The sequence below is a fragment of the Phragmites australis genome, chromosome 2, assembly GCF_958298935.1.
Source record: "Phragmites australis chromosome 2, lpPhrAust1.1, whole genome shotgun sequence".
Lineage (NCBI taxonomy): Eukaryota > Viridiplantae > Streptophyta > Magnoliopsida > Poales > Poaceae > Phragmites > Phragmites australis.
The window spans coordinates 6,441,146-6,468,005 of record NC_084922.1 but is presented as its reverse complement, the minus strand read 5'-3'; the positions used below and the strand labels follow the sequence as shown (position 1 = coordinate 6,468,005).

Sequence of the window (26,860 nt, the reverse complement as noted above, 5' to 3'; positions counted from 1 at the left end):
CGCACTCCAGGCCGGGGTGCGTGAAAGTGCACTGAAAATTGGCCACGAATTGGTAGCACAGATAATCCCAGGAACTAATAGATCCTGGGGGTAAGTTCATAAACCAGGAGCGGGCAGAGCCTCTCAAGGCTACGTGAAAGTAATTGGCCATAACCTTTTTATTACCGCCCGCCGCTTGGACGGCGGTGGTGTAGATCTGGAGGAACTCGACGGGGTCGATGGATCCGTCGTACTTCTCCGGTAGTTCTGGCCGAAACTTCGTGGGCCAGTTGACCCGACGGAGCTCGCTGGTGAATGCGCGGCAGCCGGTGCCGTATCCCGCGGCGCCAGCAGCGCCCTTGTGGGGCAAACGCCGGCGCGCCGAGGAACCCCGACGGTCGCGGGCCGGCATAGAGGAAGCCTGGTCCTCTTCCTCGGCCTCGCGCGGCGACTCCCGGTGACGCTCGAGAGTGACGCGCGCATCCTCGACGGCCCTCCGCTCATTGAGGTGTAAGCGAAGGTCCTGAGCTCCTGTTGTGGCCAGAGGAGCGGCACTCCGCCTGAAGGCCCCCCGGCCGGTTCTGCCGCCACCCGAGGATGGACCGGCTTTGATTGCGCTGCGGTGGGAGGTGGCACGGGAGCTTTCGGCCAGCACCTGCCGGTGAGCTGTGCCCACCAAGGCGGCCACCTCCTGCAGCCAACGACCTTTTGAGGTTTCCCCCGCTGTCTAGACAGGCGGGTGCCTGAGGAGTGCTTGCGCCGCAAGCAACGCACTCCCAGGGCTGGCGTCACTGAAGGCGAGCCTGCGCCGTAACGGTGCCCAGCGCTGTCCGGATGTAGATCTTGCGACGACGACGGCGGCCCTGCTGGAGCCAGCGCCATTGTCCCCAAGGAAGGGGAGCACCGTACGGGCCGACCGCTGCTGCTGCTGAGTAACAGCAGTAACTGGGGCTTCCTGAGCGATGGGCTCCACTTTTTCGCTCGAATTGGAGCCGGTGCGTTGAAGACGATGTCCGCCTGCCATCTTTCCTGCAGAAATCAAGGCGGTTTCAGAGATGCAACCCCCTACCTGGCGCGTCAGCTGTCGGAGGATGAACTCCTCAAGCGGGGATCCTGAAGGACCCCCTTTGAGATTCGGCCGAGGAATGATTCTGAATCTACCTCGTACGTGAATTAAATGCGAGTATGTGGGATGCAGGCGGGACGGATGATCGGATGCTAGTGAGAGTAAATGCTCGGGGGATTTAGACAGGTTCGGGCCGCACGGAGCGTAATACCCTACTCCTGTGTGTATGCAATTATTGCTCTGGAAATGCCTTTCTGTGGATCTCTTGTGTTACAAGGATTTCTCTCTAAGTCTAGAGTTTCAGTCTTCAAGCGTCGATCTCTCTAAGCTTCTGCTCGGCTTCGTATGTCGTGATCTGAGACTTCTTGAACCTTGTTAGCTTGTCTGAGTCTTGTCTAACCTCCACCTGTTCTTCTCCAGGGTGTCCATCCCCTTCTTATACCGTCGAGGAGGCTTGGTGTCGGAGGGTTAACTCCTAAAGCTGGGATCCGGAGGGACCCCCTTTGAGATTCGGCCGGCGGGATGATTCTGAATCTGTTTTGCGGGTGAAATAAATGGGCGTAAATGCGATGGCAGGTGGAATGGAATGATCGGATGCAGAATGCAGTAAATGCACTGGAGGTTTTTAGACAGGTTCAGGCCGCACTGAGCGTAATACCCTACTCCTGTGTGGATGCTATAAATGCACTGAGAATGTCTCTCAGGGATGTCGCTGGTTACAAGAATGTTCGTCTATTCTAGAGCTTCGGGCTCCTTGTTCTTCGGTGGTTTCGGCTTCTGTGCTTGTACTGAACCTCTGTCTCATTCCTTGGCTCTCAGTGTTCGAATCTGGGAGAGGGAGAGTGTTTCCGTGTCCACTGGCTACTCTTAAATACTCGCCGGCGGTAGCGTGCCCCGAAAGAGAGGGCACGAGTTCCAAAGCGTCATAAATGGAAAAGCAACCATCATGGGCTGCTGCACGAAGTGACGGGGGGTTGAAAACGCGCCCCCGCCCGGTCTTGGACATCATGATGGCGTTCTGCAATGGGCGCCGCGGAGAGGGCCCACCGAGCAGCCCGACGTGCCCGTTCGGTCTTGTACGCCTGACACAGCAAAGCGGCAGGAGGGGCGCCTGGGCCTCGCGATGCTATCTCGAGACGCGCCAAATGACGCGGGATGGGACCTGTGCAATAAATGCCCCCCACGCCCTCCTACCAGAATGTGGCAGGAACTGACACCAAGCGTGGCAGGAACTGACACCAAGCGTGGCAGGAGCAGTTGGAAGTGACAGACCACGCGCCCTCTTAAATGCGGCATCAGGCCTTTCACTGGTTAACACCTCACCGCTGGACCTCTGTGGAGGCCACCAGCGAAGGACTTCTTAGGCCGTCGGGGAACCGAGTGCTCGGGGGTCACTGTTCACAGCCCCGAGCACTCTCTCCCGGATATGCCCTTTCTTGGTCATCGGGGAACCGAGTGCTCGGGGGCCGCTGTTCACGGCCCCGAGCGCTCTCTCCCGGAACTATCTTCCTTAGGTCCTCGGGGTACTCGGGTGCTCGGGGGCCACTGTTCGTAGCCCCGAGCACGCCCTTCCCAGTACTCGGCTTTTCTGGTCGTCGGGGGACTTGGGTGCTCGGTGGCCACTATTCATGGCCCCGAGCACTTTCTTCCCGACACTTAGTCTTCGCGGATCATCAGGGAACTCAGGTACTCGGGGACCACTGTTCATGGCCCCGAGCACCCTCTCCTGGGACTTAGTCTTCTCATACCTCGCGGAGACGATCCCCGCGGGAGGGCGCCACGTGGCAAACTGCTGGTCTGGTCTCGGAACTCGGGGACCCCTGGTTCCTGATTCACGACACTTGGCGTGCCCAGAAAGGAGGACATGAGTCCCTATGAGCCATAAATGGAAAGCAACTATCATGGGCTGCAGCTCGGCGTTTACAAGGGTTGAAAAGTGCGTCCCTGGCCGGTCTTGTCGCTCATTACACACGGCTTTAGCCGTTTGCAGGAGGGGGGCCCACCGGGCAACCGCCGAACCACCCCGCATGCCCGCTCGGTTAGAGCGGGCCTGACACAGCAGGGGGGCAGGCGATAAGCCTCGAGCTCAGCGACGATATCTCCAAGCCGCGCAGGATGACGTGTGATGGGACCCGTCGCATTAAATGCCCCCACGCTTCCCTGACCGACGGTGGCAGGGACTGACAACAGGCGTGGGGGGAGTGGTTGGAAGCATCGGGCCTCTCACCAATTGACACCTCACCGCTGAGCCCTTGTGGGGTCCACCGGCAAGGGGCTTCTCATGTCCTCGGGGAACTCTGGGTGCTCGGGACTACTGTTCATAGCCCCGAGCACCCTCTCCCGGATATGTCCTCTCGGGTCCTCAGGGAACTCGGGTACTCGGGGACCACTATTCATGGCCCCGAGCGCCCTCTCCTAGAACTGCCTTCTCGGGTCCTCGAGGAACTCGGGTACTGGGGGCCACTGTTCATGGCCCCGAGCGCCCTCTACCGGAACTTGTACTTCTCGGGCCTCGGGGAGATAGTTCTCGAGGGATGGCGCCACGTGGCATTCTGCTGTCCTGGCCTCGGGACTCGGGGACCCCTGGTTCCCATATCACCGACAAGGCCTGTTCGGTAGAGCTCTCTCTGATCCAAATTCTCTGGAGAGAGTTATTCTTTGAGGAAAGTGATTCTATGGATGAAAGTGATTCTCTAAAGTAAACTTTATGGAGAAAGTGATTGTGTGTGGGAAGTGAATTAGGGAAAGTTACTTTTTTTAACTCCCAACATCTAATTCATTTCAGGAAATCACGCCCACAGATTCTACTCAGGGAGCTGAAAACTGTTGTTTGGCAGAGCTTCCCCTAATTCCGCTCAGGGAGCTTTTCTGGGAGCTCTGCTAAACAGGCCCTAAACACTACTTGAAACCACGTAGACCTGCAACATTATGTGATGCATATGCAATAGCCAAGGATTTGGAAAAGGCAGATCTTAGTAGGAAATCTACACCTACTTTTTCTTCTACTACCAAAAAGTATCCGTACACAGCATAGTCATTATGTTGTGCTTAGCGCGTAATCTCTTAACTCTATAAACATGCATAGTCACAAGGGTCCATATATAGTTATGCTATATAAAGGTTACAGGAAATCATAGACAACAATGGTAAAAATTAAGTAGTCTATATTAAGTGACGGGGGCTGACATCTGTCATGCAGTTGAGAACTCATTGATGGGTTAGGCGAAAAAATCCAAGTGGAAGAATTACATCTCTGACATCAAGGAACAGCGATCGGCAACAGCAGGGAACCAGGGATATAAAATGGATCCAGTGACAGCATTCAAGTTTCATTTGATATTTCTTTGTTTTTTCTTTACTTGTATCCTTCCATCAACTTCTGTAACATTTACATCCTATGACCATCCAAAGTAGTGCAAAACAAACATAACAAGTCTGTAACAAAATACTAAGATATCCGTGTGAAAAGTGGAAGAGAAGTATGAAGAGGAATGCTAACCTAGATACACATATGAGCAGAATAGGACTTAGATAGCATACATGAGTCGACACTTGTCTAGGGTCCTGGTATAATCATCTTTAGTATAATATATGGCGACAATTTTATTTGACCAGGATAAACTCCTTAGTCCTAAATCCTAATATGTTTTCCATGGTTGCCCCCATCTCCCTTTCTGTAGCTAATATTCGGGATAACAATCTAGATATGGTAACACAACTACACATACTCTTATTATTCTTTTTTTTTTATGGAGAATTGAAGAGATTCACCAAGCCTTCCTTCTCTTGATAAACATTTAAGCTTGACACCTTTGTATCGTCATAATGGTATAAGGCAAGTGTTCAATTGATATTTCAGAAACCTGCCTCAAATTAATCTTTATAACTGTCAACTGACATTCAGAATACACAGCATGCACAACAAAACAAAAGCATAGAAGACATAAAAGCATTACCAGAAAAGCTCGATGTAAATTAGGCTTCTCTTCTCTCTTCCATACATATTTGGGCATCAATTCCTTGTCAGAAAGTACATACATTTACCATTAACTGCAAAGGCCAATACATAGGTTTTTAATTGCTTCCGTGTTGTTTGGATTGTTGAGAACATATGTTGCTGCCTTTCCAGTGCTTTGACATGTCAGGTTTAATTGATTTCCAAGCTGTGAAGACTGCAGGAGAAGCTTAGTATTAGTAAACTTGCAGTGAGGATGTAAAGCAAAAATGAAACATTAATTTAAGCACAGCATGCCTGCAACGATAACATGCCAGCCATATTGAAAGATAAATAATATCTGATAAGCAAAAGTTCTAGTAATGCTTATAGGAATGAAAACGATGCAACTGCAAAATTGCTAATGGCAAAACAATTGGAAACCAATCAAAGCAACATTTTCAATATCGGTCGAAATTCTGATGGTTTTTATGAATTTATCTAACTTCTATAAAGTGAAAAATGCTCAAGAGCACACATCCATGCATACCCTGTGTTGATATACTCATTAAGGTTTTCCATTGAACACAATTTATCCATAATACCAGATTAAAAGAACAATTATGAGAACTAGTGATTGACACGTCAGACATTATAGGTGAAGTACATTTAGTAAGAATCATGTGTAGAAAGGCTTACCATGCAATAGTTGTTTGGTGCTTTGCAGCTCCACTTTGAAGTAGGCACACAGCTCAGGTAATGGCACCAAGAACAGTGCTCGCTAGCATTGAACCCTTTAAGTAACAACACCAAGCCAATGGTGAACCTGCCAACGATAACATTTAGCACAAGCAGTAGAAATGCAGAGGCTGAATAGATCAGTATTGTTCTTCTTCTGATCAGTAAGATATTTACCCAGAAATTAATATCACTGTAGCGATAACCCAAAGTATGATTTGATATGTCTTGAACTTCCGTTTAGTTGTGCCCATGGGAAATCCAAGAGGAGAGTTCTTTTGGTTAATGTATCCAAACTGCGGGCGCATTAGCAGCACAAAACCAAGAAATAACCCTGATATAAATCCACCGAGGTGAGCAAAGTTGTCAACGTGTGGAAGGATCCCAACAGCTAAGTTGATGACAATGATCATTACTAGAGTCAATAATGCTGCAAACTGATTTTTTTAAAACAATAACAGAATTAGACACATGGAATATGGAATAATTTGTGAAGATACTGCATATATTTTAAAGTTGACCTTATTCTCATATATCGTCCAATTCGTTATCAGCTCTGACAGCATGGAGCCCAATAGTCCAAATAGTGCACCTGAAGCACCAACAGATATATTTGACACCATAAACAGAGCAGACAGCAAGCTACCACCAACCCCAGAGAGCACATACAGCGTACCAATCCTCACTGCAACAAACAATCAGTGGTCAGTGGTCAAGTTATATGATCATGAGGCCTTGAAGGAATTGCCAGACTCCATAAATAAAATATGCAGTGTAAAGGCATCAAAATGAAGAACAAAAAGATCGATACAAATTATTTCAACACTTACTGAAACCAAATTCTTTCTCGAGCCTGATTCCAATCAATAGGAGACTCAACATATTAGCAAGTATGTGGACAACTCCAGCATGCAACCAAATGCATGTAATGAGGCGCCAGCCTTCGTGATCTTTGGTAACTTTACTGGTTTCTAGCGCCCCCATTTTCAACAGCCTGGGGAATTGAAACATATGTCAGTTAAACCTTCAACCTAGCAAGATTTTTATCAATAAGCCGGGGGGGGGGGGGGGGGTTGATTAAGAAAAATCTTAATCAGAAAGAATTCTCAACACTGAAAAGCAATCGCCATGGACCTTTTAATTACAAAGATCGATTCGATTCAGATAATAAGGTTTAACAGAAGTATGAGCACAAAAAAAGGGTATATTTGCATCACATTGCATCTGCTTCTTCACTGGTCTAAGATTTGGAAATAAGCAATCATTTGATTTTAGGAAGAAAACCATTCAACCCTTGCTACATATAAGGTATTGCTATACCAAAAAATGAGGTTAGACTGGATATCATGCATATACCTCGTTTTCATCAACAACTGGTTATTCAAATGTGACTAGATAAAAGTAAAAGTGTAAAACAAAGAAAAATGTTTTCTTTAATAAGAATAAGATGGTAAAGGAGTTATCCACATTGAAAATAATATTCAGATGATGGAAAATAAGTAGCTGACTACTCAGATCTTCTACATAGAATCAACTTAAGTACTTTCATTCTATGAAAATGCTGTCTAATGTATCAGGAATATTGTATTCCACAGCTGCAATCTCATTTCGTTCAAAATTCAATCTTTAGAACATTCATAAAATCCAATACAGATAAACTGTAGCGGATCCTTTTTTGTTCAAAGAAAAATAACAAACAGCAAAGGTTTCTCGCCTGAAAAAAAAAAAAAAACAGGAACACAAATTCAAGCCTAAAAAGACTTCAATCAAAGAAAGGCCTGCCTCTGGAGGTCAAGAAACTTTTCCACAAATTTTATAAAAAATAGACAACAAGATGACCTGGTGAAGATCAGAACCTCAAACTGCCTACCGTTAGATACACAACAGCCACCGTAGACGTACCAAGAGCAAATTTATCAGATTCAAACATGTGACACTAATGGACACCAATTTTATATGCAATAAGCAAGCAACTTTGAGTCTTTGATAAAACATAAAGATTCAACCATGCATGCCCAAGAAACAGCACCTGATCCAAACCAAAGTCAACCATATCAGATTTTTTATTTTGATTTAAAAAGTCAATGCGCTACCAATCAACGAGCTCAAGAAAAAGAAATGCAAAATTCACACTAACATCTAACCATTCCGCAATGACGCCTAAAACGACCAAACAAAGGCCATAATGGAAGCACATTTCATCAAATCTACACAATTTCTCACAATGCATACATCTAAAGCAATTTAAACCAAGCCAACAGCACAAAGATCCAATTGCTTCACCGATTTGGATAGTGCCTTACGTCGCTGAGGAGGGACCGACGAGTGGGTTCTCCTTGAATGACTGGAACGCGAACCTCCCGAGCTCCGGCGCCAGCCAGCACCCCTGCGCGGTGGCGCTCTCGCCGACGGATCCCCCTATCGCGGCACCGGCGGCCTCGGCGTGGGCGGGGCAGTCGTTGATGTACATGGTGAGGACGAAGAGGACGATGTTGGCGGCGATGAACAGCGGCACCAGGAACGGGAACCACCGCCGGAACGGCCGGAACTCCGGCGGCGGCGGCGGCGGCGGGCGGCTCCGGTGCTGGTGGTGCGGCCCGTGGCGGCCGTGGTGCCCGGGGCCATGGCTCCGGTGGCGCGGGCTCTTGGACCGGTCCTGGCCCCCACCTCCGCCGCCGCCGTCCACGTCAATGGGGACCACAGCCGTCTCGCCCAGCCGCGGCATGGCGCCGGCGGCGGCGAGGGCCGCGGGTGCGTGACCGGTTGAAGCCTGGGAGACAGCGCGAGGAATGCGAGCACGCCGGGTGGGATTCTGCGGCTCGGGAGGTTCGTTGGCGCGTGTTGCCTCGTGGAGAAATGGTTGGGAGGGGGAGGGGGAGGAGGAGGAAGACGTGGTGGCGGCCTCGGAAAGGAAAGGAGGGAGAAGAAGGCCAGACCTCTATTTTTAGTATTTTCTTCTTCGAGGAAAATCCTTGGGCTGGTCGAACCAAAAACATACTCAAACGATTTCAATTCCAAATCAACCTACTTTAACGGACAGCATATTCATGGAAAATAATCATATAAGATCTGATCTTATTTATTTAGGGTTGAGATCTAATTTATAGTGTTGTATGTGGCAATTTATTTCCTTTCTGGTTTCATCACAAATGATTTTCTTTATCTTCATTATAAGTTTTATGATAATTTTTACCATATGTCACACTAGAATTAGGTCTAAGTTATAAAACATAATATTGTACTGAAAGTTGCACAATTGTTATACTTAAAAAAACTGCCATTGTTATATTTTAAAAAGCTGGGAAACATATATTTCAAATGAAAACTCAATGCTGCAATTGTTATATTTCAAAAAAAAAAGAGCTGTCATTGTACTGAATTAAACAAAGATGAGCAAATCTCGACACAAATCCGACTGAAGAAAAACCGAAACATGTATCGGTTTATGTGAGAGAACGCTGTCCGAAAACAAGAATCGGAACAAAAGTTGAGTGTGATTAAAAACATTCAATAGGAAGATATATGGGTAGTCCATTTTAATAAGTATCATCTCAGTTTTGTACTAGCAATTTTTTGAACGAACAGTTTTGGAGCAATTTTGTTATCAAGCTAACAAACCATCACGAGTATTTGAATTCTCACGACCGTTTTCTCTCCGAGCAAATGTTATGTTCCATGATCGAGCTGTACCAATCTCTACGTTAGTGATTTACTTCGTAAAACTATTTGTAACGATGCAAATAAATATGCAGAAGACACGTCGCTTGAACGCGCAGTTTCTTCCGATAAATGAATGAAATTTGTCAAAATTTGTCCTGATACTTTTGCTCAAAAAAGAAAGTGCGCAACACTCGGAACATGCCTCGGCCCTCGAGCATACCTGATTCGCCAATTGGCCATTACTTGTGTGTTAACTGCTACGCAACACAAATAAATATAGCCAGGCCACCACGTTGCTTTCAATTTACGACTTGGGGTTGTTTGGTTGAACAACCCAACAAGCCTGACTAAATATTTGTTATGATTAAAATCAGATAAATGCTAAAATCAAGTAAAAAATATGATTTGATCTGTGTCAAAATTAGAGCAGTCCTCAAAATTTAGCTTGACACCCTAAGTCACAACCAAACAGATCTGATCCCGAATAAGAATTAGCAATGATAACAATTTATCTTCACACCCTAAGTCACAACCAAAACTAGATAAGAATTGGTAATGATAATGTGTTCTCTAAAATCGTCTTGCAGAGACGAAAACCGGAGAGACAACCAACGCCAAGCGAACGGGCCGGAGGCCAGAGTCACTGGAGGTATCAATGAAGCCTGAAAAGCCACCTGGCAACAAGTGAAGGTTCCAAATTTCCACACACCTCGTCCTTAAGTTCCACACACCTTGACCAAAAGGATGAGAACCGCCGAAGATGCAGCGCAAGACCACCTATTGTGAGACAAAGAACCCGACGGGAGGAGACCAAAGGGAAGCACAAAGGTGGTCAATCTCACCAATGAAGGGCTGGCCGACGTGTATTAATAGACACGTATCAGATCCTAAAAGAACACAACTTGTAATATTGTAGTAGCTATAATACTCCTAGAATATTTTAGAGAGTAGAGATACTAATATAATGTGAAATAGAATGATTAAGGTATAACTATAAATACTTTCGCCCAATTAATATGATGGCCACAGTAGTTACGGCACAAAATACTAGGCCACTATTGTATGATTATTTATTGTGTTGTTACTGTTAACTGTGTTGTAACTGAGATCCGAACAAGACCACCAATAATCAAATACATGCCCAGACAACGAAAATCTTTCTAGTAACAAGGAGAAGGAGGACGCTCAACTAGACCCAAGGATAGAAGCTGCTTAGCTGCCTCAGCACGACTAGCTTACAGTCACAAGCAAGATAAAAAAAATGAATCATTAGAATTTATTAATATCGAGTTACAATCTTGTATACAGAAACCATTAAGAACAATTAATCTGTTGTAGCACTTTGTTTTGATGTCATAACAAGACATAACGTTCTTCAAGTACAAAGGAGTGAAACTTCAACACAACTGAACTTACAGCCCGATCGTATCCAGTTGTAATTTGTAAACATAACAAACATTTTATACACTATAAAGGCACCACTCAGCTTGGAAAACACTATTTTCACGCACAATCGTAGTGTGCACCTCTGCTATATATATAGTGCCCAAATCATCAAGTCGTGAAGCACATCTGTTGCACCCTACCAGGCAGGAAAAATACTTGGATAAAGAATCCTAGATTATCCAAGCAATTATTGAGAGCCGAGCTATTTGCCCTCAGATGGTGGTAGGATTCAGCAATCCACTGCAGTCACAATCATCATGCCCAGGGGATTTGCTGGCTGAGGATACCAGAGTGGATGCTAGATGGTCTACAGGTACTTGATCATCCCTCGGCCTTCCACGCTGAGCTTCGACGCCTGAAGGTTTTTCTTCTTGGGCGCTTTGAGCTGCTGCAGTTTCTTGTTCATCTGAATGTCCAACAAGAACAATAAATTATCGGTCCACCTTTGACAGTTAACAAGAATGACAGAATCTGAACTAGCTTATAATATGCTGATAAAACTGAAGAGTTTTGAAGATGGCAGGAGAACCTTCAGCCGGCGCTGGTCCTGGACAGCCTGCTTAGCACGAGCCCTTATATGCTCAGGATCAATTTTGGACTGTGGACGAATGACGAAGTCCAAAGGCGAGGCTTCTGGCCTAGAAGCATGCTGCCTTGCACTGCTTTGCCCAGACCTACGTCTAAATGCATAACAAATATTAATCCAACAATTTGCAATGGTGACAAAACCTGCAGCCACAAATCAAGGGTAAAACAAATATGACTCAATGTCAGACTTACTGAGAGAAGTCAGCATCAAGATCATCGTCTCTGGATTCCATTCCAGAGCTACTTGACGAAGGCCTTCGTGAAAAGAATAACCCATCAGTATACAAGTACAGACATAATACCCAAGATAAGAAGACTATGGCAAGAGATTAGGTCTTTGAATCGCCAAAGAGTGCATGCACTCACTTCTTCATTTGAGGTCGCCTGTAAGGGGCTCTTTCATCGTCATATCTCCTCATATCCTCAAATCTCGTGCTCTTGTTGAATATTGGTCGACTCTGGTTTGTTACAACAATAAGTCATACCAACCAAAAATCTTTGAAAGGAAACAAGCACGCAAAATAAATGATTACTGAAAACGAACTTACCCATTTATCAACCAGTTCCTTAGCCAGTTTTCTGTTCGCAGTAGTCTCCTCGTCAGATTTTGACAAAAACATAATAACCTGACCATGCATCATGAGATAGACTTAGCACATAGCACGCAATCTGCAAAACAATGTACCAGAGAGAGCCAAATAAAAGTATACCTTTCCCAGACCACTTTTCTTAAGCTGCTCTCTTCTGTCATATTGTTCCAAGTCAATGGGAAACTGTGAAAGAGGCACAAAGCTTTCATTAGCAATTAGATCCTGAGGGGCAATCAAAACATAAATCATGGAAAACTGTGTTCTTATGCAAGAAAAATGAAGTTCCACAACACAAAAGGAAAGAAGGAACATGAAGATGCCTACATCAGATAATAGTTTCAGCACAGCAGATCGAATATTCATATTTGGCAAGCTTCCATCAGGTAAGGGCTCAAGCCAGTTTTTTAGAAGAGTGAGCACCCCATGATCAAGAAATTCCTGCTGAAGATTCTTCCTGCAAAATAGTGATGCACGAGAAAATAATTATTGCCAGCTATAAACCAATAGCAATACGAATTGGCACCACAGGCAAGGTTGTATCTCCTAACATCTTACTTAGAGAGAACATCTATGAGCAGTGGAAGCTTCATCAGTTTAATAATGGCCGGCTTTGATTGCCTATTCAGGTTTGCATCCTCTTCAGCTGCTACCTCAAACTCAGCAATGAATTGTTCCACTATAAGACCAATATCTGCACGTGGGCGATCATTCTTCTTCTTCTTCTTACCACCCTTGAAGAGTCGCTCAATTTCATCATCCTCTTCACCCTCCTCTGCCTATAGTAAAGTGAATTAATTCATACTGGTTGCGAAGGCCAAAAGATAAACGAGGATAACGTAACTCTTTGTTATTTTTCCTGTGCAGAGCACATATTTTGATTTGGATAATTAATAAGACGGAAAGGTGGCTTTGCCAACTAAGACTTAGCCCCTAAATATTCTATCAATTACTGCAAAGCTGTGAAATGGATCTCTAACATCATCCTTCTGTTACTTAATAGTGAATGTGAACAATCCACGGGTTAATACAGCCATCAGAACCATTAGTATGCTATACAACCAAGGGCAAAAGACAATAAGACAGCAGACATTTGTTAAGCCTGTGTGAGCAGGTCTTTAAAGAATGCAAAAACATAATGCTCTAGGGCATCTGAGCAATTACGATTTAAGAATGAATACCTGTGGATAATGTCGAGGAGAATGTCGATCATTATCACTGCCATAACGATCAGCTGGATCAACCCCACTATCATCAATGAAATTATCATCATCTACATTTCTAACACCTTCTTGGTCATCCTGTTCCATGAGAAAAAAATGTTAGCAGAGCACATTAGTCTGTACAAGACCATGAAAACACTAGTTTCAAAGGGAAGCCATGATAATAAATGATCTAATGCACCCAATAAATTCCAATGATCTGACTTGATATGCACCTAACATATTCACATAACCATCCTGAGTAAGCAATTCTCCAAAAGGGAAAATAAATGCAAGCTTTGAGAGCAAAAGCAAACTCATATTGATGACCTACAAGCTCTTAGTTATCTCACCAGTAAGGTATTAGCAAGAGAAGTCTTCAACTGTCATATCATCTAAGTAGAATAAGATATTCTCCAACGGAGCAGTGTTCCAGTTATACTTAAGTGTCATACTCAGAAATAAGATACCATAAACAGATTAAACAACGCTATCCAAGTCATCTCATTAAGCCAAAGCCTTCCTTGCAAAATCAAGCCAATGGCATAGACCAAATAAAACCAAGCACCACATTTTAACATCTCCATAGCTTATATAGTTCATTTTAAAAATGCTATCTGCAAAACTTTGAAGATGTTATCTGAGGATATAATAAGACATCACGATTACTCTTAATTTCCCTATGAAAAGAAACAACCCAAAAGCAACTGAATGACCCAGAAACACCAACACACAAACTAATTCAACCACTGCTCATCATCTAGAAGAGCCATATCGATCACTAGAATGAAGCAACTCAAATACATCGAAACGCATCAAGAGACCGTCTTTACCTCTGAGTCACCGCCGGCAATAGTATCCCAGAGCTCCTGGATCTCCCTCTCCCCATCCTCATCCTGATCCTGGTGCCCAGCCCCACCGCCAGAGCCCCTCCCTCCGAAGCCCCTCTTCTCCCTCACTGTCCCCTTGTCCCTCTCCCGGCCGTCGTCCTCCCTCCTCCTCTTCTTCTCCTTCTTCTCCTTGCCCCCGCCCCTCGCGAGGTCCCTCAGCGACGACGAGCCATTCCTCTTATTCTCCGCCGCCGCCGCCGCGGCCTCCGGGTCCGGGTCCGCGTCCGCGTCCGCGTCCTCCAACCCCCAGTCCTCCAGCCCGTCGTCGCCGGGCATACCCTCGCCTCCCCCGCCCCCGCCCTTCTTAAGGAGGCGCTTCCGGGGCCTGGAGGAGGACCCCGCCCCGCCGTCGTCTCCGTGGACGGGGGTCGGGGATCGGTCGCGGGTCCAGTCGCCGCCGAGGTCGTCCTCGAGGTCGTCGTAAGGTTGCGGCTCGGGGGAGGGGTCCCGCGCGTCGGGGTCCATGAGCGGCTCCCCGTCCTCGTCGATGTAGCTGCAGGAGTGGAACCAGGGTGAGGCGAAGAAACCCTAAGAGGGAGGTGGAGAAGCAGAGGTACTTACGGGTCGTCCATGTCGACGGCGGCGAGCTGCAAATCCAAACCCTAGGTGAGCGAGAGAGGATGGCGAGGTAGGGCGGCAGGAGAGGAGTCGTCAGTAGGAGGAAGGAGAGATCGATTCGGAGATGGGGAAGGGCAGGGAGGGAAGGATTGGAACGCATGCGACGGCAAGACGGAGGAGGTGTTAGAATATGGGTCTGTTTGGGTGAGCTTCTTTAACAAAATATTTTAGAGTGAGTGATTTTATAACAGAAATGATTATGTGATTAAAAATAATATTTATAATAAATTTTATGTAGAAAATAATTATATATGGAAAATAAATAAGATAAATCTACTCTTTTTTAGCTCTTAACATCTAATTTATTTCAGTGAATCACTTTCACAAATTTTACTCTAATAATTAAGACTAAAAACTATTATTTAGCATAGCTCTTCTTAATTCTACTCGAAAAACTATTCTGGGAGGTCTGCTAGACAGGTCATGTGCGCTTTTTGATCGAAAATCGTCACGGATAGCCTAGCTCACTTTAGGGGTGCAAAATTAATTAACACAAGGTACCTATCAACTCTTTTTAGTTTAACTAATCTATATTAGTAATCACACACGTATTACATAAATATAGAATCAATAATATTGTGATGCGATAAAAAATTTTACACGAAAAAATTGATAACTAAAATATGAGAATGCATCTCTAAAGCTTCTCAACTTAAAATAGCGAGAACATACATATCTTTACACATAAAAAGGAAATAACACATAAAGGAAAGGTCGGGCTACGCCGGCCACGCGCTCACGCGGGCACGGAAGTCACACGGCGTCAGGCGCTCGGGTGGCGTGTTTTGAGGGCAGAGAGAGAGGAGAGAGAACGAGAGTACGGACAGATATCGCGGGGGGGGGGACGAGAAAGTCGCTGGCGTATTAATTGCGCTGGCCGTCGCGGTGGCGTGACGTCGCGCTGGAGGAGAGGGAGAAGGCGCAGACAGACGAGCGCGAGATGGGCGACACATGGATGACCAGGTCTCGTGCGCAGGAGTAGGCGAGTGGGCTGGCCGGCGCACGAGGAAGTTGGGCCGGCAGCGCAATTGCAGCCTAGGCGCGGGAGAAGGGAGCGGGGCCGGTTAGGCTGGCTTGCTGGACCGTGCTGAGAGGGAACAAGGAGAAGCGACCCAAGGAGAGAAAAGGATTAGGCCCGAATGAAAATGGGAAAAGGAGAAGCAAAGAAGGCTTAGGTTTAAATTAATTAAGAGATTTGAATTTGGATTTGACTTTGGATTAGGATCAGTTCAAATAGGAATATTTGAATTATGAATTAGATGTAAAGCTCTGAGATTTGGACGATGATTTGAATCAACTGAATTTGAGCTGAATAGAATATAAGAATAGATTTGAAATTGAGAGACATTCAATTTCAAATCTCACTCAAGAAACTATAAAATCATAAACCAAATGTAGATGACTCAATTAATGCATGGAGGATTTTAGAATTTATGGTAGTGCATTTTGGAATATTTAGCCAAAGTAATACATTTGAATATGTATTTCCCCCTAATTTTAGTTGGCTTAATTAATCACAAAAAATTTTAATTTACAGCGAAATTTGCAATTAATCAATATGCTGAAACTAGGATGTTACTCTTCTTCTCCAACGTCATCCCAACCATCGTGTCACCCACACCACCTCCACATCCGGCAGTGCCTCCTCTCCGCCACTCGTCGACATTGGCTTCGATGCTGACAACCGCCCTCCCCAACCATCATCATCTCATTTTTTGACTTCTTCATTGCGTCCCTGTCCCCACCCTACCCACCTTCATCATCTCCAATGGCTCCCCGTTGTCGGATTCACCGCTGCCTTCCACTGTCGCACTAAGCCCCCGAGGCGTGAAGCCCTCGCCTTGGCACCGCATAACCAACGACCATCCTCCTCCCATGGATGGCAACGCCCTCACTGTCTAACCCTTGTGGCCACCACCACTGCCACCTCCCCTCTAAGCCTGGCGATTAGAGAGCCCCATCGGAACCCGAAGCCCCCAATCCTGAACCCTAAATCCTTGTTGGAGATCTTTGCCATAAGCGGGGGGAAACGAGTGTTGGGACACTCTTTAGGTTTAGGATTTCCCAAATTGAAAGTTATACATCCGTTCATTAGTTGACGTTGAGAATTACACGACGTATAAGCTCGATTGCTAGAGGGGGAGTGGTGGCACAGCAGGAACACCACATGATGAATGTTGATCCTCTGGCTAGCTTTGCTCACTAGTAAACAAATTTGCGTTGCATAGTTGTGCTTGCCGATGTGATGTTGGTGTGTGCGTGCAAGAGAATCTGGCCTGCGTACTTGGGGGGAGCACCAGGGCCGGTCTAGGGCACCATGTGTGCCAACTATGTTTGACAGTCATGGTGGACCAAAGCATGCATGCGACATTGCCTTATGCAAACCGTCGCGCAGGGCAAACTAGTTTCATTATGTACCTTTTTGCTCTGTTTTGCTGCCTTGCATTCATTCTCATCTTCGTTCTGCACTAAGAACTATTCCTTCGGCACAATCTCAACCCCTGTGGTTTAAATCATTGATGAGAAAATTATTGTGACCGAAATAAATAAATAAATAAATAAATATTTGGAGATTTTTCATTGACTACTCCCACCACATCTTTGAAAATTCATAAAACACTACCAAACTGCATATCATCTCGGCGACCTTATTGGAACATGACATATGTGGTACACTGGAGTACTCGATCGATTTCAAACAATTCATGGATCGAAATAACAGATGCATACACCCAACTAAACCAGAAATAGGAGACAACATATGCTGCTCATTGAACCACATGCACCTGACGATGGTGCAGATCCATGCACCGAAGAATTCAACTAGTGAAGGCTGCCAAAGACGCTAGTGTCTCGGTAACCAAAGGGCAACGTGATCATAGAGCTGCAAAGCCACCGAGAGGCTAATAGCAATGGCAAGCGGAGCGATTGAGGCATAGGCGAGTTTCCTCCCCGTGGCACGGTGACCATGACCCCTACCACCCCGGTAAAGAAGATGACCGAGAAGGAGAGGAAGTAGATGTTCTTATTGAGCCCTAGTGGCAGCTCGCACATGGCCAAGACGATGGACATGGAGGCAGTAGGCTTTGACAATGAGAGAGGAAGCCCCACTCTCATGCCTATATATAAGTGGAAGATGGTGGCCATGAATCAAAAAGCATCCGTGTCGATTGTCTATAGCGATAGTGACCCACATTCAACTCAGTTTGTATTCGGTGTGAAGCGAACAATTCTGCGATGTCTACCCAAAAGAGCGCATCGAGTTCCCGGTGCAGGGTCAAACGTGTCGCGAAGCTTCCTTCTTCTTCACATCTTGCTAACTAGGGCAGACCTCTCTCTCTCTCTCTATATATATATATCTATCTCTCTCTCTCTCTCTCTCTCTCTCTCATCTTGTGCCCGCTCGCCTGTCTACACTTGGCTTTCCTTCTATGTTCCTGTTCTCAGTGTCTCCTGATCTCACACCAGTCCACCGGGTCGGATTCAACACAACGCATGACTTTTCATCACTTGTTTTACACGAAGGTAAAAACTACTTTCTAGACATGCAAGCGTTGGCTCTCCCGCCCTCTCGCAGCTCCAGCCGCATGATGCAACCCACATCTGTCTATTCCATCCACTCCCTTATCCTCTCTCTCTCTCTCTCTCTCTCTCTCTCTCTCTCTCTCTCTCCGCATGAACTGCGATCATTCCTTTCTCCTGGATCTGGACACCAGATGATGCCGCTCCGCCGCGGCCTCCACGCCTGAAGCTCGGAACAGGGAAGGAGGATTGAGGGGAAGCCGTTAGTTCGCTCCTCCCCGCCTCACAGATGTTGTCTCCCCTCGGTTCGTCGCCACACCACGACGAGCGTGAGGCGCGACGAGGAGTGCAAACTGGAAAGGGAGAGGGCGGCGACCGATGGGAGAGCGGGAGTGAGGTGAGAGGATGAGGAGGGCCAAGAGATCAGGAACCTCACAAGCCAACCCAAGTGCATGGCCCAAACTGCAAACAGTTTTTTCCTTTTGCTGTGTTTTTTTTTTGTGGTTTTTTTGCCTCTCCTTTATTTGGAGGCAATGTTTTCGTTTTCGTTTAGTAATTAGAGAGGCTTAGAGCTAGCTTCGCAATACAGTATTGACAACCTTATGCATTGTTCAAGAGCGAAAAAAGAAATAATTGAATATTTTTGCTAAGGAAAAAAAGAAATAATTGAAGATTCTCTATTTGACTTCCACGGTGGACACGTCAAATCATGGAAGGGGTTGATATTCTTCCTCGTCTTTCTCATTCATCTCATTTCTTTCTTCTTCCCCAACATAACTCAGGACTATTAAACGGCCATAGCCTTGGAGAACGTGATGATCAGCAGCACGAAGGGAAAAACAGAATATGTGATTCACATCAGCAACGCGACGAATAGATTTAGCATAGAGCAACATGGTGTAGGTTTTACACTGGAGTACAAAACGACCTTATACAAACCCCCCAAGTCAAATAACTCTGATACGCCACACCAAACCAAGTGAACAACATGACAAGCCAGAAACAGGAAACGACGCCACACGCATCATGCATGCTGCTTATTGACTTGACCCACGCAGCTGACAACACACACAGACATAGATTGAACCTCTCGGCTCAGCGAAGGCTCCGAGAGGCCACCGACGGTGATGACAAGTGGACCGACGGAGGCGTGCAGTGGACGATGAGCCACAAACTTACCAGAGCATAAGTGAAGCCGCCGAGAGACCGACGACGACGGCGAGTGGTCCGACGGAGGCGTACATGAGCTTCCTCCCCGCGGCGCGGGGGTTGTTCGAGACCCAGACGGCGGCCATGACCTCTGCCACCCCGGCAAAGAATGGCCCTGTGATGGCGAGCAAGTAGGCGTTCTTGTGGACCCCCGGCGGCGGCTCGCGCACGGCCAAGGTGATGGCCATGGAGGCGGTGGCGAGCCCGACTAGGCCGCCCAGACGAATTCGAAGCTCAGCACTGCCATCGGCCTCCTCTTCCTGCCAGGTCCTGCCCATCCTCAAACCGGACGTGGCTGCGTGCTTAGCTTAGGTTGGCGCATGCAGTTCTTGACCTCAGAAGGTACCGTATATATAGGCAGCCAGAGCATCAAAGAAGGGTTCCAGCTCCGGAGGACGAGTCGGCGCCAGTCGTCGAGAAACACCATCGACAGCTAGGTAGATTAGCTTTAGCGATCAGAAGCAAGGCTCCTCACGCAGTCACGCCATTGCATGACAGGTGGGCCCACGCTTCCTCGGTCCATTCATTTGGCCCCTTCCTTGCTGTCTCACAAACGTGGATCGACTTTGTGATGCGAGCCACTGAACCTGCTACGACGCAATACCTGAGCTGGAGTGCTGGACTCTTCACACTACTGTATATACAGAGTTGATCGCCAATCTGTACGCAAGCGTTAATTGCGAAGTTATGCAAGCGCGGAAAGACGAGGGTTAAGGTTATCGACCGGAGCACAGCGGTAATTGAAAATTCACGATAACCGTGGTTATCGGTTAAAAATTTAAAAAAATTCAGAAAAAATTCATTTGATAAAATTTGAAATTTGAAAAAAAAATTGCGATTTTAGCCGTTCGGTAACTGGTCGGTTTGGACCGGTTACCGAGCGGTTTTTGCGATTTATCGAGCGATTTTCTCGAATTTTTCGCACTGTCGGTAACCGCTCGGTTTTGTCGGTAACTGCTCGATTTTCTTGATTTATCGTGCGGTTTTCTCGGTTTTCAGTGAAGTAAAACAAAAAATCCAAAAATTATCTCAATCTTGTAAAATTAATAACTAATTTATCTGAGCTTCAAATCAAGTGAAACAAATTTTGTTGGTTTCCTTGTGACATGATCTACATGATAAAGGTATTTATACTCATAAAAAGTTCAAAATTTTCTGTGAGAAATTGTATTTGTTAAACCAAGTTAAATGCATAGTTTACTCTTTGCTAATCCAAAAATCATGAAACTAATTTTGTTAGTCTTCTTACATGATCCTATATCTTTTATAAATACATGAACTCATGAATTAGTTATTGTAACATGCATGATTGTGTAAATATGTTGCGACTAGATTAATTCATAACTGACCCATCACACCTCAAAAATTAGTGAAACTACTTTCATTAGCTTATTTATACTATGATTTACATAGAAAAAATAATAGTAGACATAAAAAAGTTAATTACAGTACTGTTTCTTAACATATTCACTTTATGCTTGTGAACTTTGTAAAAATCATAGAGAAATTAATAAAACTCTAAATAAAGTGAAATCAATTTTAAAGATTCTCTTAAAATATGTTTTACACAAGAAAAATATGTGTTTGTATATTATACTTTTTCTTAACATAGGTTAATAACTGAGCCGCACGCTTCAATTTTTTAAACTTCTTCCCTTTAGAATATGATGCAAACGATATTATTTTTTAAAAATAAATTCACAAAAGGTCTTAGAATTGTGTCTAGTTTTTTTTTTGAACTTTTTGAATTCAAATTCGGTTACCGCTCGGTTTCTGAAACCGGATCGGACCGAGAAAGTCGGTAACCGCGATTTTTAGACGGTTACCGTCGCATTTGTGAACCGTGGTTCAACGTCGGAAAAGACATTCTGCACAGCAGCAGAGCGAGCAAAGCACCAACAAGACCTGAACACGACGACAATCCCAACCCTCTACTCTTCTTCTTTATCGCTGCACACATTTCACATCTGTTCCAAAAGAACCAATCAATCATTCCATTGTGAATTTGTGACGAAGCATTCTACAAACTAGCTAGCTAGCCGGGTATATATATCCATATGCGTTCAAAGGTACAAAAATTTAAGAAGGAACTCCACAATTGCTGATGGAAGGCACACGTTAATGCTTGCAGTTCTTACATGATGCGCCTAGAACTAGTTCCCCTTCAAAAAATCGGATATGAGCGGCAGCGGTCATCGAGTTTTCAGCTACGCGCTTGCAGCACTCCTCCAGCAAGTTGTTCGAGTCATGGACCTGGCTTGAACTACTTAAAAAGATTACATACTCATATCTGCACTTTCTATTTTCTCAGTTTATGGACATATGCGACACTGCGGTACAAGTTTAGGGATTGCTGGTGCATTTTACTAAAAAGATTTGGCCTGCATGGCACAGTAGCAATTTGCATGTCAACATCATTAGCCATTTTTGAACCATCCAAAACTCACTACTCTTTGTTTTTTTTTTTTTTTACCCTTTACTTTGCGTAACCAAATTCCTGCCTGAAAAGGAATGGAAAGATCCGACATTGTTTCTTGTGAAATATGCAACCAGCAAAGAACCGAACAGCTTTCCACATCTCTTCAAACTTGCCTTGTGCAACATAGAAAGACCAACATAAGTATTGTACCGATATGTAAATAGCAGCAGGAATGAAATGGCAGCATATTTCAATTATATTGACCAGAATAAGTCAAAACGTTTCCACTCACATTTACCCTGGATACAATATTGAACTCCAACAGTATGACTGAACAAAGTCATAATTATGGATACAACAGCAGCTGAAGTAAAAGCGATTGGAACTGATAGGCACCAGGAGAATTCCCTATAACATCGAGCAATAATCCTCTGGGAACCAATAGATATTGGCAGGAACTGACCAATAACATTACTATTGATATAGCTGCAACACTAAAGTATGGATCGGATACTACTTTTAGTTAAATCGTGTAGAGCATCAAGCTTAGTCATGTACGGAAAATAATAACAGGGGACAAAGATTCACGGCAAAGGACACCACAGAGAATAGTTGCGCAGCATGCTGCATTCGCATTGCTATTAGCAATATCAATATCGAATCAACGTTGCCACATGCCACAATGTCGTAATGCGGATGAAACTGTAAGCTTATGTTCACAGCAAATTTACGGAAGCATTCAAAGAGTCAAGCTTGGGAAGGCACTGAGCTACAGATAGTTCTGATTTCTGAACAAACTCTAAACATACTGCAAAAAGATTGCACTAGTCATCGTCCTTAATTCTCTTCAGCAGTCTAGCAGCCCATCGGCGTAGCCTTTTCTTGAGTGTGAAGCCCACCACGACACCAACTGCAAAGCTAATTGCGCTGACCTTCGTACAAGTCGATAGAGAAACAACCTGGCTGCAATGCAGTACAAATCATAACATTAGGTGAACCATACTGGCAGGAACTTTTGATGACAGGCTTAAAATACAGCAAAAGTTTAACCTAAACGACACTGTATTGTTGCTTTCTTCGGGGTAGCTGCATTTTACAGTAACAAAAACAAAAGACAATTATTTTTTGTTGTGCCATACACATTTTCACTAGGGGTGCAAATTGGTGAACCTAAGGGTACCAACCGACCCTCTTTAGTTCAACCAATAACACTAGTTTTCTCAAGTTGAGCAAGCTTTCAGAAAATTAGTGTTATTGGTTCAACAGAAGAGTGTCAATGGGTACCATTAGGTTCACCAATTTGCACCCATACATTTCACCAAAGTGTTTATTTTTTCGTTGCACCAAAACACAATTTACACCTGAGTTCCGACACATATATATATACAATATGAATATCACATCACTCTAACTACTCTTGTCAGGATCTTTGGCTTTGCTGGCAGTGATAGCTGTAGAGGAACACTTGTGGCATATTCTATGAACATTTTGTCATACATTTGCAGTTAGGGGATAAACCATTGTGTGCATCAGCTAAAATTGCGGGCCGAGTTGAACACTGACGAGATAATCTCAAGATTTAACCATCATAAACTTTGCTACACCTGGCTACCACTTTCAACTTATCTCCACTGAAATCACAACAGGGTAGTAATTTGGAGATCTTAAACCTAGTAAACTTTAATCATTAAGCTACTAGTTTCAACTTAACTTGACAGTAGCTGTAAGCTTCAGAAGTAAGGGATTTTCCTATGGTTCTCTTTTGGTAATACGGTTACATGAATGGTCTGGGGATAAAACATACTAATTATTCACCAGTCGACCTACATATAATTTGTTTAAACCTTCGGAAATATTAAGTTATAAAGTTCACAACCTATCGAGTATCAAGCGATCTACACGGATCGGCCTTTTCTCGTCACATCCATGAAAGTAAACGGATTTCAATATGTAAGGTAATCAGATTAGAGGTACAATTCTATAGCAATTGGTGATTCGGAGCAACACATTGCAAATTCCGCACGGCCGCACCGAATCAGAGCATACTACCGAGCGAGCGTAAGTGGGAGGTCCGAGGCAGCAGCGAACCAGAGGAGGTGGAAGTAGGTGTCAGTGGAGACGGCTTACCCAGCGGCCCTGGGCACGAGGGCTTGCTGCGCATGCTCGGAGAAGGCGGCGGCCGAGCGCGACGAGGAGCTGGCCGCGTCCTGCGCCGCGAGCTGCAGCTTCTCCACGGCCGATGCAACCACAGACGCCGGAGGCATCTCCCGCGATCCCCTCTTCTGCCGCCGCCGCGGCCGTCTAGTTGGCGTTGGAGCTAGGGTTTAGATTTTGAGCGACGAACGCCGATGTGCCGAGGTGGTTAAATTCCAGGTCCGCCGCAACTTGGGAGAGAGGCAAAAATTCGATTTTGTACAACATACGTGACAGTATCTGTTTAAATGGATAACTATTTTTCGTATTTACAATTTTAACACATGTATTCGGTATACGGTGTGCCGAAAACGATTTTTCGGTACACGGTGTACCGAAAAAGGCATTTTCGGCACACCGTGTGCCGAATACAACCAAAAGGCGTATTTCGGCACACGGTGTGCCGAATACCGTGCCGAAATACCCTTTTGTCACGTCAAGTCACGTCGTTCTTTTTACTTTTCTCTTTTATTTTCTTTTTGCTTTTGTCCTTTTGTGCCCACTTTTTTTGGCCGGCTCCAGCCAACTGCATGGCGCATGTGCTCACCCATGTGTTGTTGTCTCCTCGATGAGGCTTTAAATGGAGAGAGTAAGGAGGCATCAGCGAGCAGAGAAGAGCAAGGAGGAGAGCAAGGAGGAGAGCAGGGAGAGGAGAGGAGAGGAGAGAGAGGAGAGAAGAGCAGAGCAACAAATTAGTGTGAGCAGTCGAGCCCGAAGAGCTACGGTGCAGCAGGACAGCCTTCCTTAGTAGTAAGTACTTATATTTATTTGAATCATAGATTATGTATGTACTTATATTTAGATTAGAAAATATAGTTATAGCATGTAGATATTAAGTTACTAAAATAGAGTAGGTGTAAGATTTGCATATTCTATGATCTTGTAATAATAGATGGTACTATAGTGTAATAGTAATCGTAATATTTAGATTAGAAAATGTAATTAGAGCAAGTGGACAGTTCGAATAAATTGGATAAACGATATTAAGTTGGTAAAGTAGAGTAGGTATACTATTTGTATATTCTATTATCTCGCAACAGAAGCAACTATAGTGTAACATTAACTGTAATACTTAGAATAAAAAATGTAATTAGAGCGAATATAGTATTTATTCTGCTCGAATACATTGGATAAGTAATATTAAGTTGGAAAAACAGAGTAGGTACAATATTTGCATATTTTATGATCGCACAACAAAAGCAACTATAGTGTAATATTAATCGTAATATTTAGATTACAAAATGTAATTAGAGCAAGTAGATCGTTCAAATCATTTAGATAAACGATATTAAGTTGGTAAAATAGAGTAGGTATACTATTTGTATATTCTATTATCTCGTAACAGAAGCAACTATAGTGCAACATTAACTGTAATACTTAGAATAAAAAAAGGAATTACAGCAAGTATAGTATTTATTCCGTGCTAATGCATTAGCTAAAATAGAGTATGTATGTAACATACATCTAATTAGTTATTTGGTCATTTATGTTTGTTTAGCAGAGACACTATGACTATCCATATTTATTATGGAGAACGTCCCGCTGTTTTGCATAGGAGACTCGTGTCCATTCAGAACTGCCAGCACGTAGAGAGTACGGTTGAGCTACCAATTGATCTAAAAGGCTTACAAACACATGTTATGAGCCTTTTGTGTCTAGACCAGCAGTCCTACAATGTTATCCTAGAGGGTGTTAGGCCACGGCCTGTACCAAACAGCTCGCTCATTGTCCATACGTTGTTCGATTTGAGAACGAACAACGCTTGGGCCTTGTACTCACGTAAGGCATTGGAGGAGAACTTTGAAATGGGAGTGTACGTAACCATAGTATCACGACCGATGCATGGTGAAGAGGTGGCTACTGTGGAAGGATTAGACCATAATGTGATGCATGATGAGGCGGGAGGGAATGTCGGGGAGGGCACTTCGGGTACGGATGGACCCGAAGTGGACCATGGTGAGGTAGATGCACAATGCATGGAAGATGAAGCCGGTGGTAGTGGCGATGAAGAAGGTGTTGACAATGATGACCCGGTGCCGGCGATCCAGTACTTTCATGGTGCTGGGCTGCTAAATTGTACCATCAGTGAGTATAACACCCTATCTAATTGGGGATATCAGAATAGCGACATCCAGGTGGGGCAACGGTTTCGGAACAGGGAAGAGGTCATCCACTTTATCAGCAACTATGCTGTAATCACAAGAAGGGACCACAAGTGTGCCCGATCTAACCATACAGAGTATGAGGTTAGGTGTACGAAGCATCCGACTTGTCCTTACTTCGTACGAGCCCATAAGCCAAAGCACGAGAACTATTTTGTGCTGAGTAGACACACCCCACATACATGCAGCGAAGAGGCTATTAGGAATGTGAGCCACGCGGTTGATGCGAGGTTCATAGCCCAACTACTCATCACCCTTGTTGGCACAAACATATGTTTGTCGCCAAAATCCATTATGGAGGAGGTGCAGACTAAGACGGGCATGCTGATCAATTACCACACCGCGTGGCGAGCAAAGCAGAAGGCATTGAAGATGTTGTATGGAAGTTTCGAAGATTCGTATCACTACGCACCGAGGCTGATGCAGAAGATTGCTATGACCAACCCCGGGACCCAGTGGGCCATGGCGGATGAGCCGATCAGGCTGGATGATGAGTCATACAGCAACACTGATCGATACCTCATTAGGTTTTTCTGGTCCTTTGGCCAATGCACCGAAGCTTTCAGGCATTGCAAACCAGTGGTATGTGTGGATGCCACATTTCTTAGTGGCAAGTACCATGGTAACCTAATGACAGCGATGGCGGC

At 44.9% G+C, this 26,860-nt stretch overlaps 4 protein-coding genes across 4 annotated transcripts; all 4 read right to left on the bottom strand.

Annotated features, from left to right (window-relative positions):
- Positions 1-4,213: 4,213 nt before the first annotated feature.
- LOC133896393 (RHOMBOID-like protein 1) lies at positions 4,214-8,611 on the bottom strand. The gene is made up of 6 exons (XM_062336990.1): positions 8,021-8,611; positions 6,548-6,711; positions 6,239-6,402; positions 5,895-6,154; positions 5,679-5,805; positions 4,214-5,217 (listed from the first exon to the last, which is right to left on the bottom strand). Exons 1-6 carry the CDS (start codon positions 8,440-8,442, stop codon positions 5,092-5,094), a joined length of 1,263 nt encoding a protein of 420 aa, XP_062192974.1. The 5' UTR covers positions 8,443-8,611; the 3' UTR covers positions 4,214-5,091.
- Positions 8,612-10,631: 2,020 nt separating this feature from the next.
- Positions 10,632-14,844, bottom strand: LOC133896383 (protein IWS1 homolog 1-like). The gene is made up of 11 exons (XM_062336980.1): positions 14,652-14,844; positions 14,034-14,583; positions 13,180-13,299; positions 12,557-12,777; positions 12,326-12,455; positions 12,122-12,184; positions 11,960-12,037; positions 11,778-11,869; positions 11,604-11,666; positions 11,353-11,503; positions 10,632-11,229 (listed from the first exon to the last, which is right to left on the bottom strand). Exons 1-11 carry the CDS (start codon positions 14,660-14,662, stop codon positions 11,131-11,133), a joined length of 1,578 nt encoding a protein of 525 aa, XP_062192964.1. The 5' UTR covers positions 14,663-14,844; the 3' UTR covers positions 10,632-11,130.
- A 4,259-nt stretch (positions 14,845-19,103) lies between these two features.
- LOC133909800 (uncharacterized) lies at positions 19,104-19,881 on the bottom strand. The gene has a single exon (XM_062352352.1). It carries the CDS (start codon positions 19,715-19,717, stop codon positions 19,406-19,408), a length of 312 nt encoding a protein of 103 aa, XP_062208336.1. The 5' UTR covers positions 19,718-19,881; the 3' UTR covers positions 19,104-19,405.
- A 2,581-nt stretch (positions 19,882-22,462) lies between these two features.
- On the bottom strand, positions 22,463-24,255 carry LOC133896373 (uncharacterized). The gene is made up of 2 exons (XM_062336969.1): positions 23,986-24,255; positions 22,463-22,821 (listed from the first exon to the last, which is right to left on the bottom strand). Exons 1-2 carry the CDS (start codon positions 24,120-24,122, stop codon positions 22,683-22,685), a joined length of 276 nt encoding a protein of 91 aa, XP_062192953.1. The 5' UTR covers positions 24,123-24,255; the 3' UTR covers positions 22,463-22,682.
- Positions 24,256-26,860: the final 2,605 nt, after the last annotated feature.

What these genes read in the sequence shown, in the direction of transcription:
- LOC133896393 (XM_062336990.1), bottom strand. Translation starts at nt 8,442, where the DNA reads ATGCCGCGGCTGGGCGAGACGGCTGTGGTCCCCATTGACGTGGACGGC. An exon ending in CGAGAAAGAATTTGGTTTCA is followed by an intron (nt 6,403 to 6,547) that starts GTAAGTGTTGAA and finishes TGTTTGTTGCAG; the next exon opens with TGAGGATTGGTACGCTGTAT. An exon ending in GGACGATATATGAGAATAAG is followed by an intron (nt 6,155 to 6,238) that starts GTCAACTTTAAA and finishes TAAAAAAATCAG; the next exon opens with TTTGCAGCATTATTGACTCT.
- LOC133896383 (XM_062336980.1), bottom strand. An exon ending in CTCATAGATGTTCTCTCTAA is followed by an intron (nt 12,456 to 12,556) that starts GTAAGATGTTAG and finishes ACTATTTTGCAG; the next exon opens with GAAGAATCTTCAGCAGGAAT. An exon ending in AGGACCAGCGCCGGCTGAAG is followed by an intron (nt 11,230 to 11,352) that starts GTTCTCCTGCCA and finishes TTGGACATTCAG; the next exon opens with ATGAACAAGAAACTGCAGCA.
- LOC133909800 (XM_062352352.1), bottom strand. Translation starts at nt 19,717, where the DNA reads ATGGGCAGGACCTGGCAGGAAGAGGAGGCCGATGGCAGTGCTGAGCTT.
- LOC133896373 (XM_062336969.1), bottom strand. Translation starts at nt 24,122, where the DNA reads ATGCCTCCGGCGTCTGTGGTTGCATCGGCCGTGGAGAAGCTGCAGCTC. An exon ending in CTCGTGCCCAGGGCCGCTGG is followed by an intron (nt 22,822 to 23,985) that starts GTAAGCCGTCTC and finishes ACTGCATTGCAG; the next exon opens with CCAGGTTGTTTCTCTATCGA.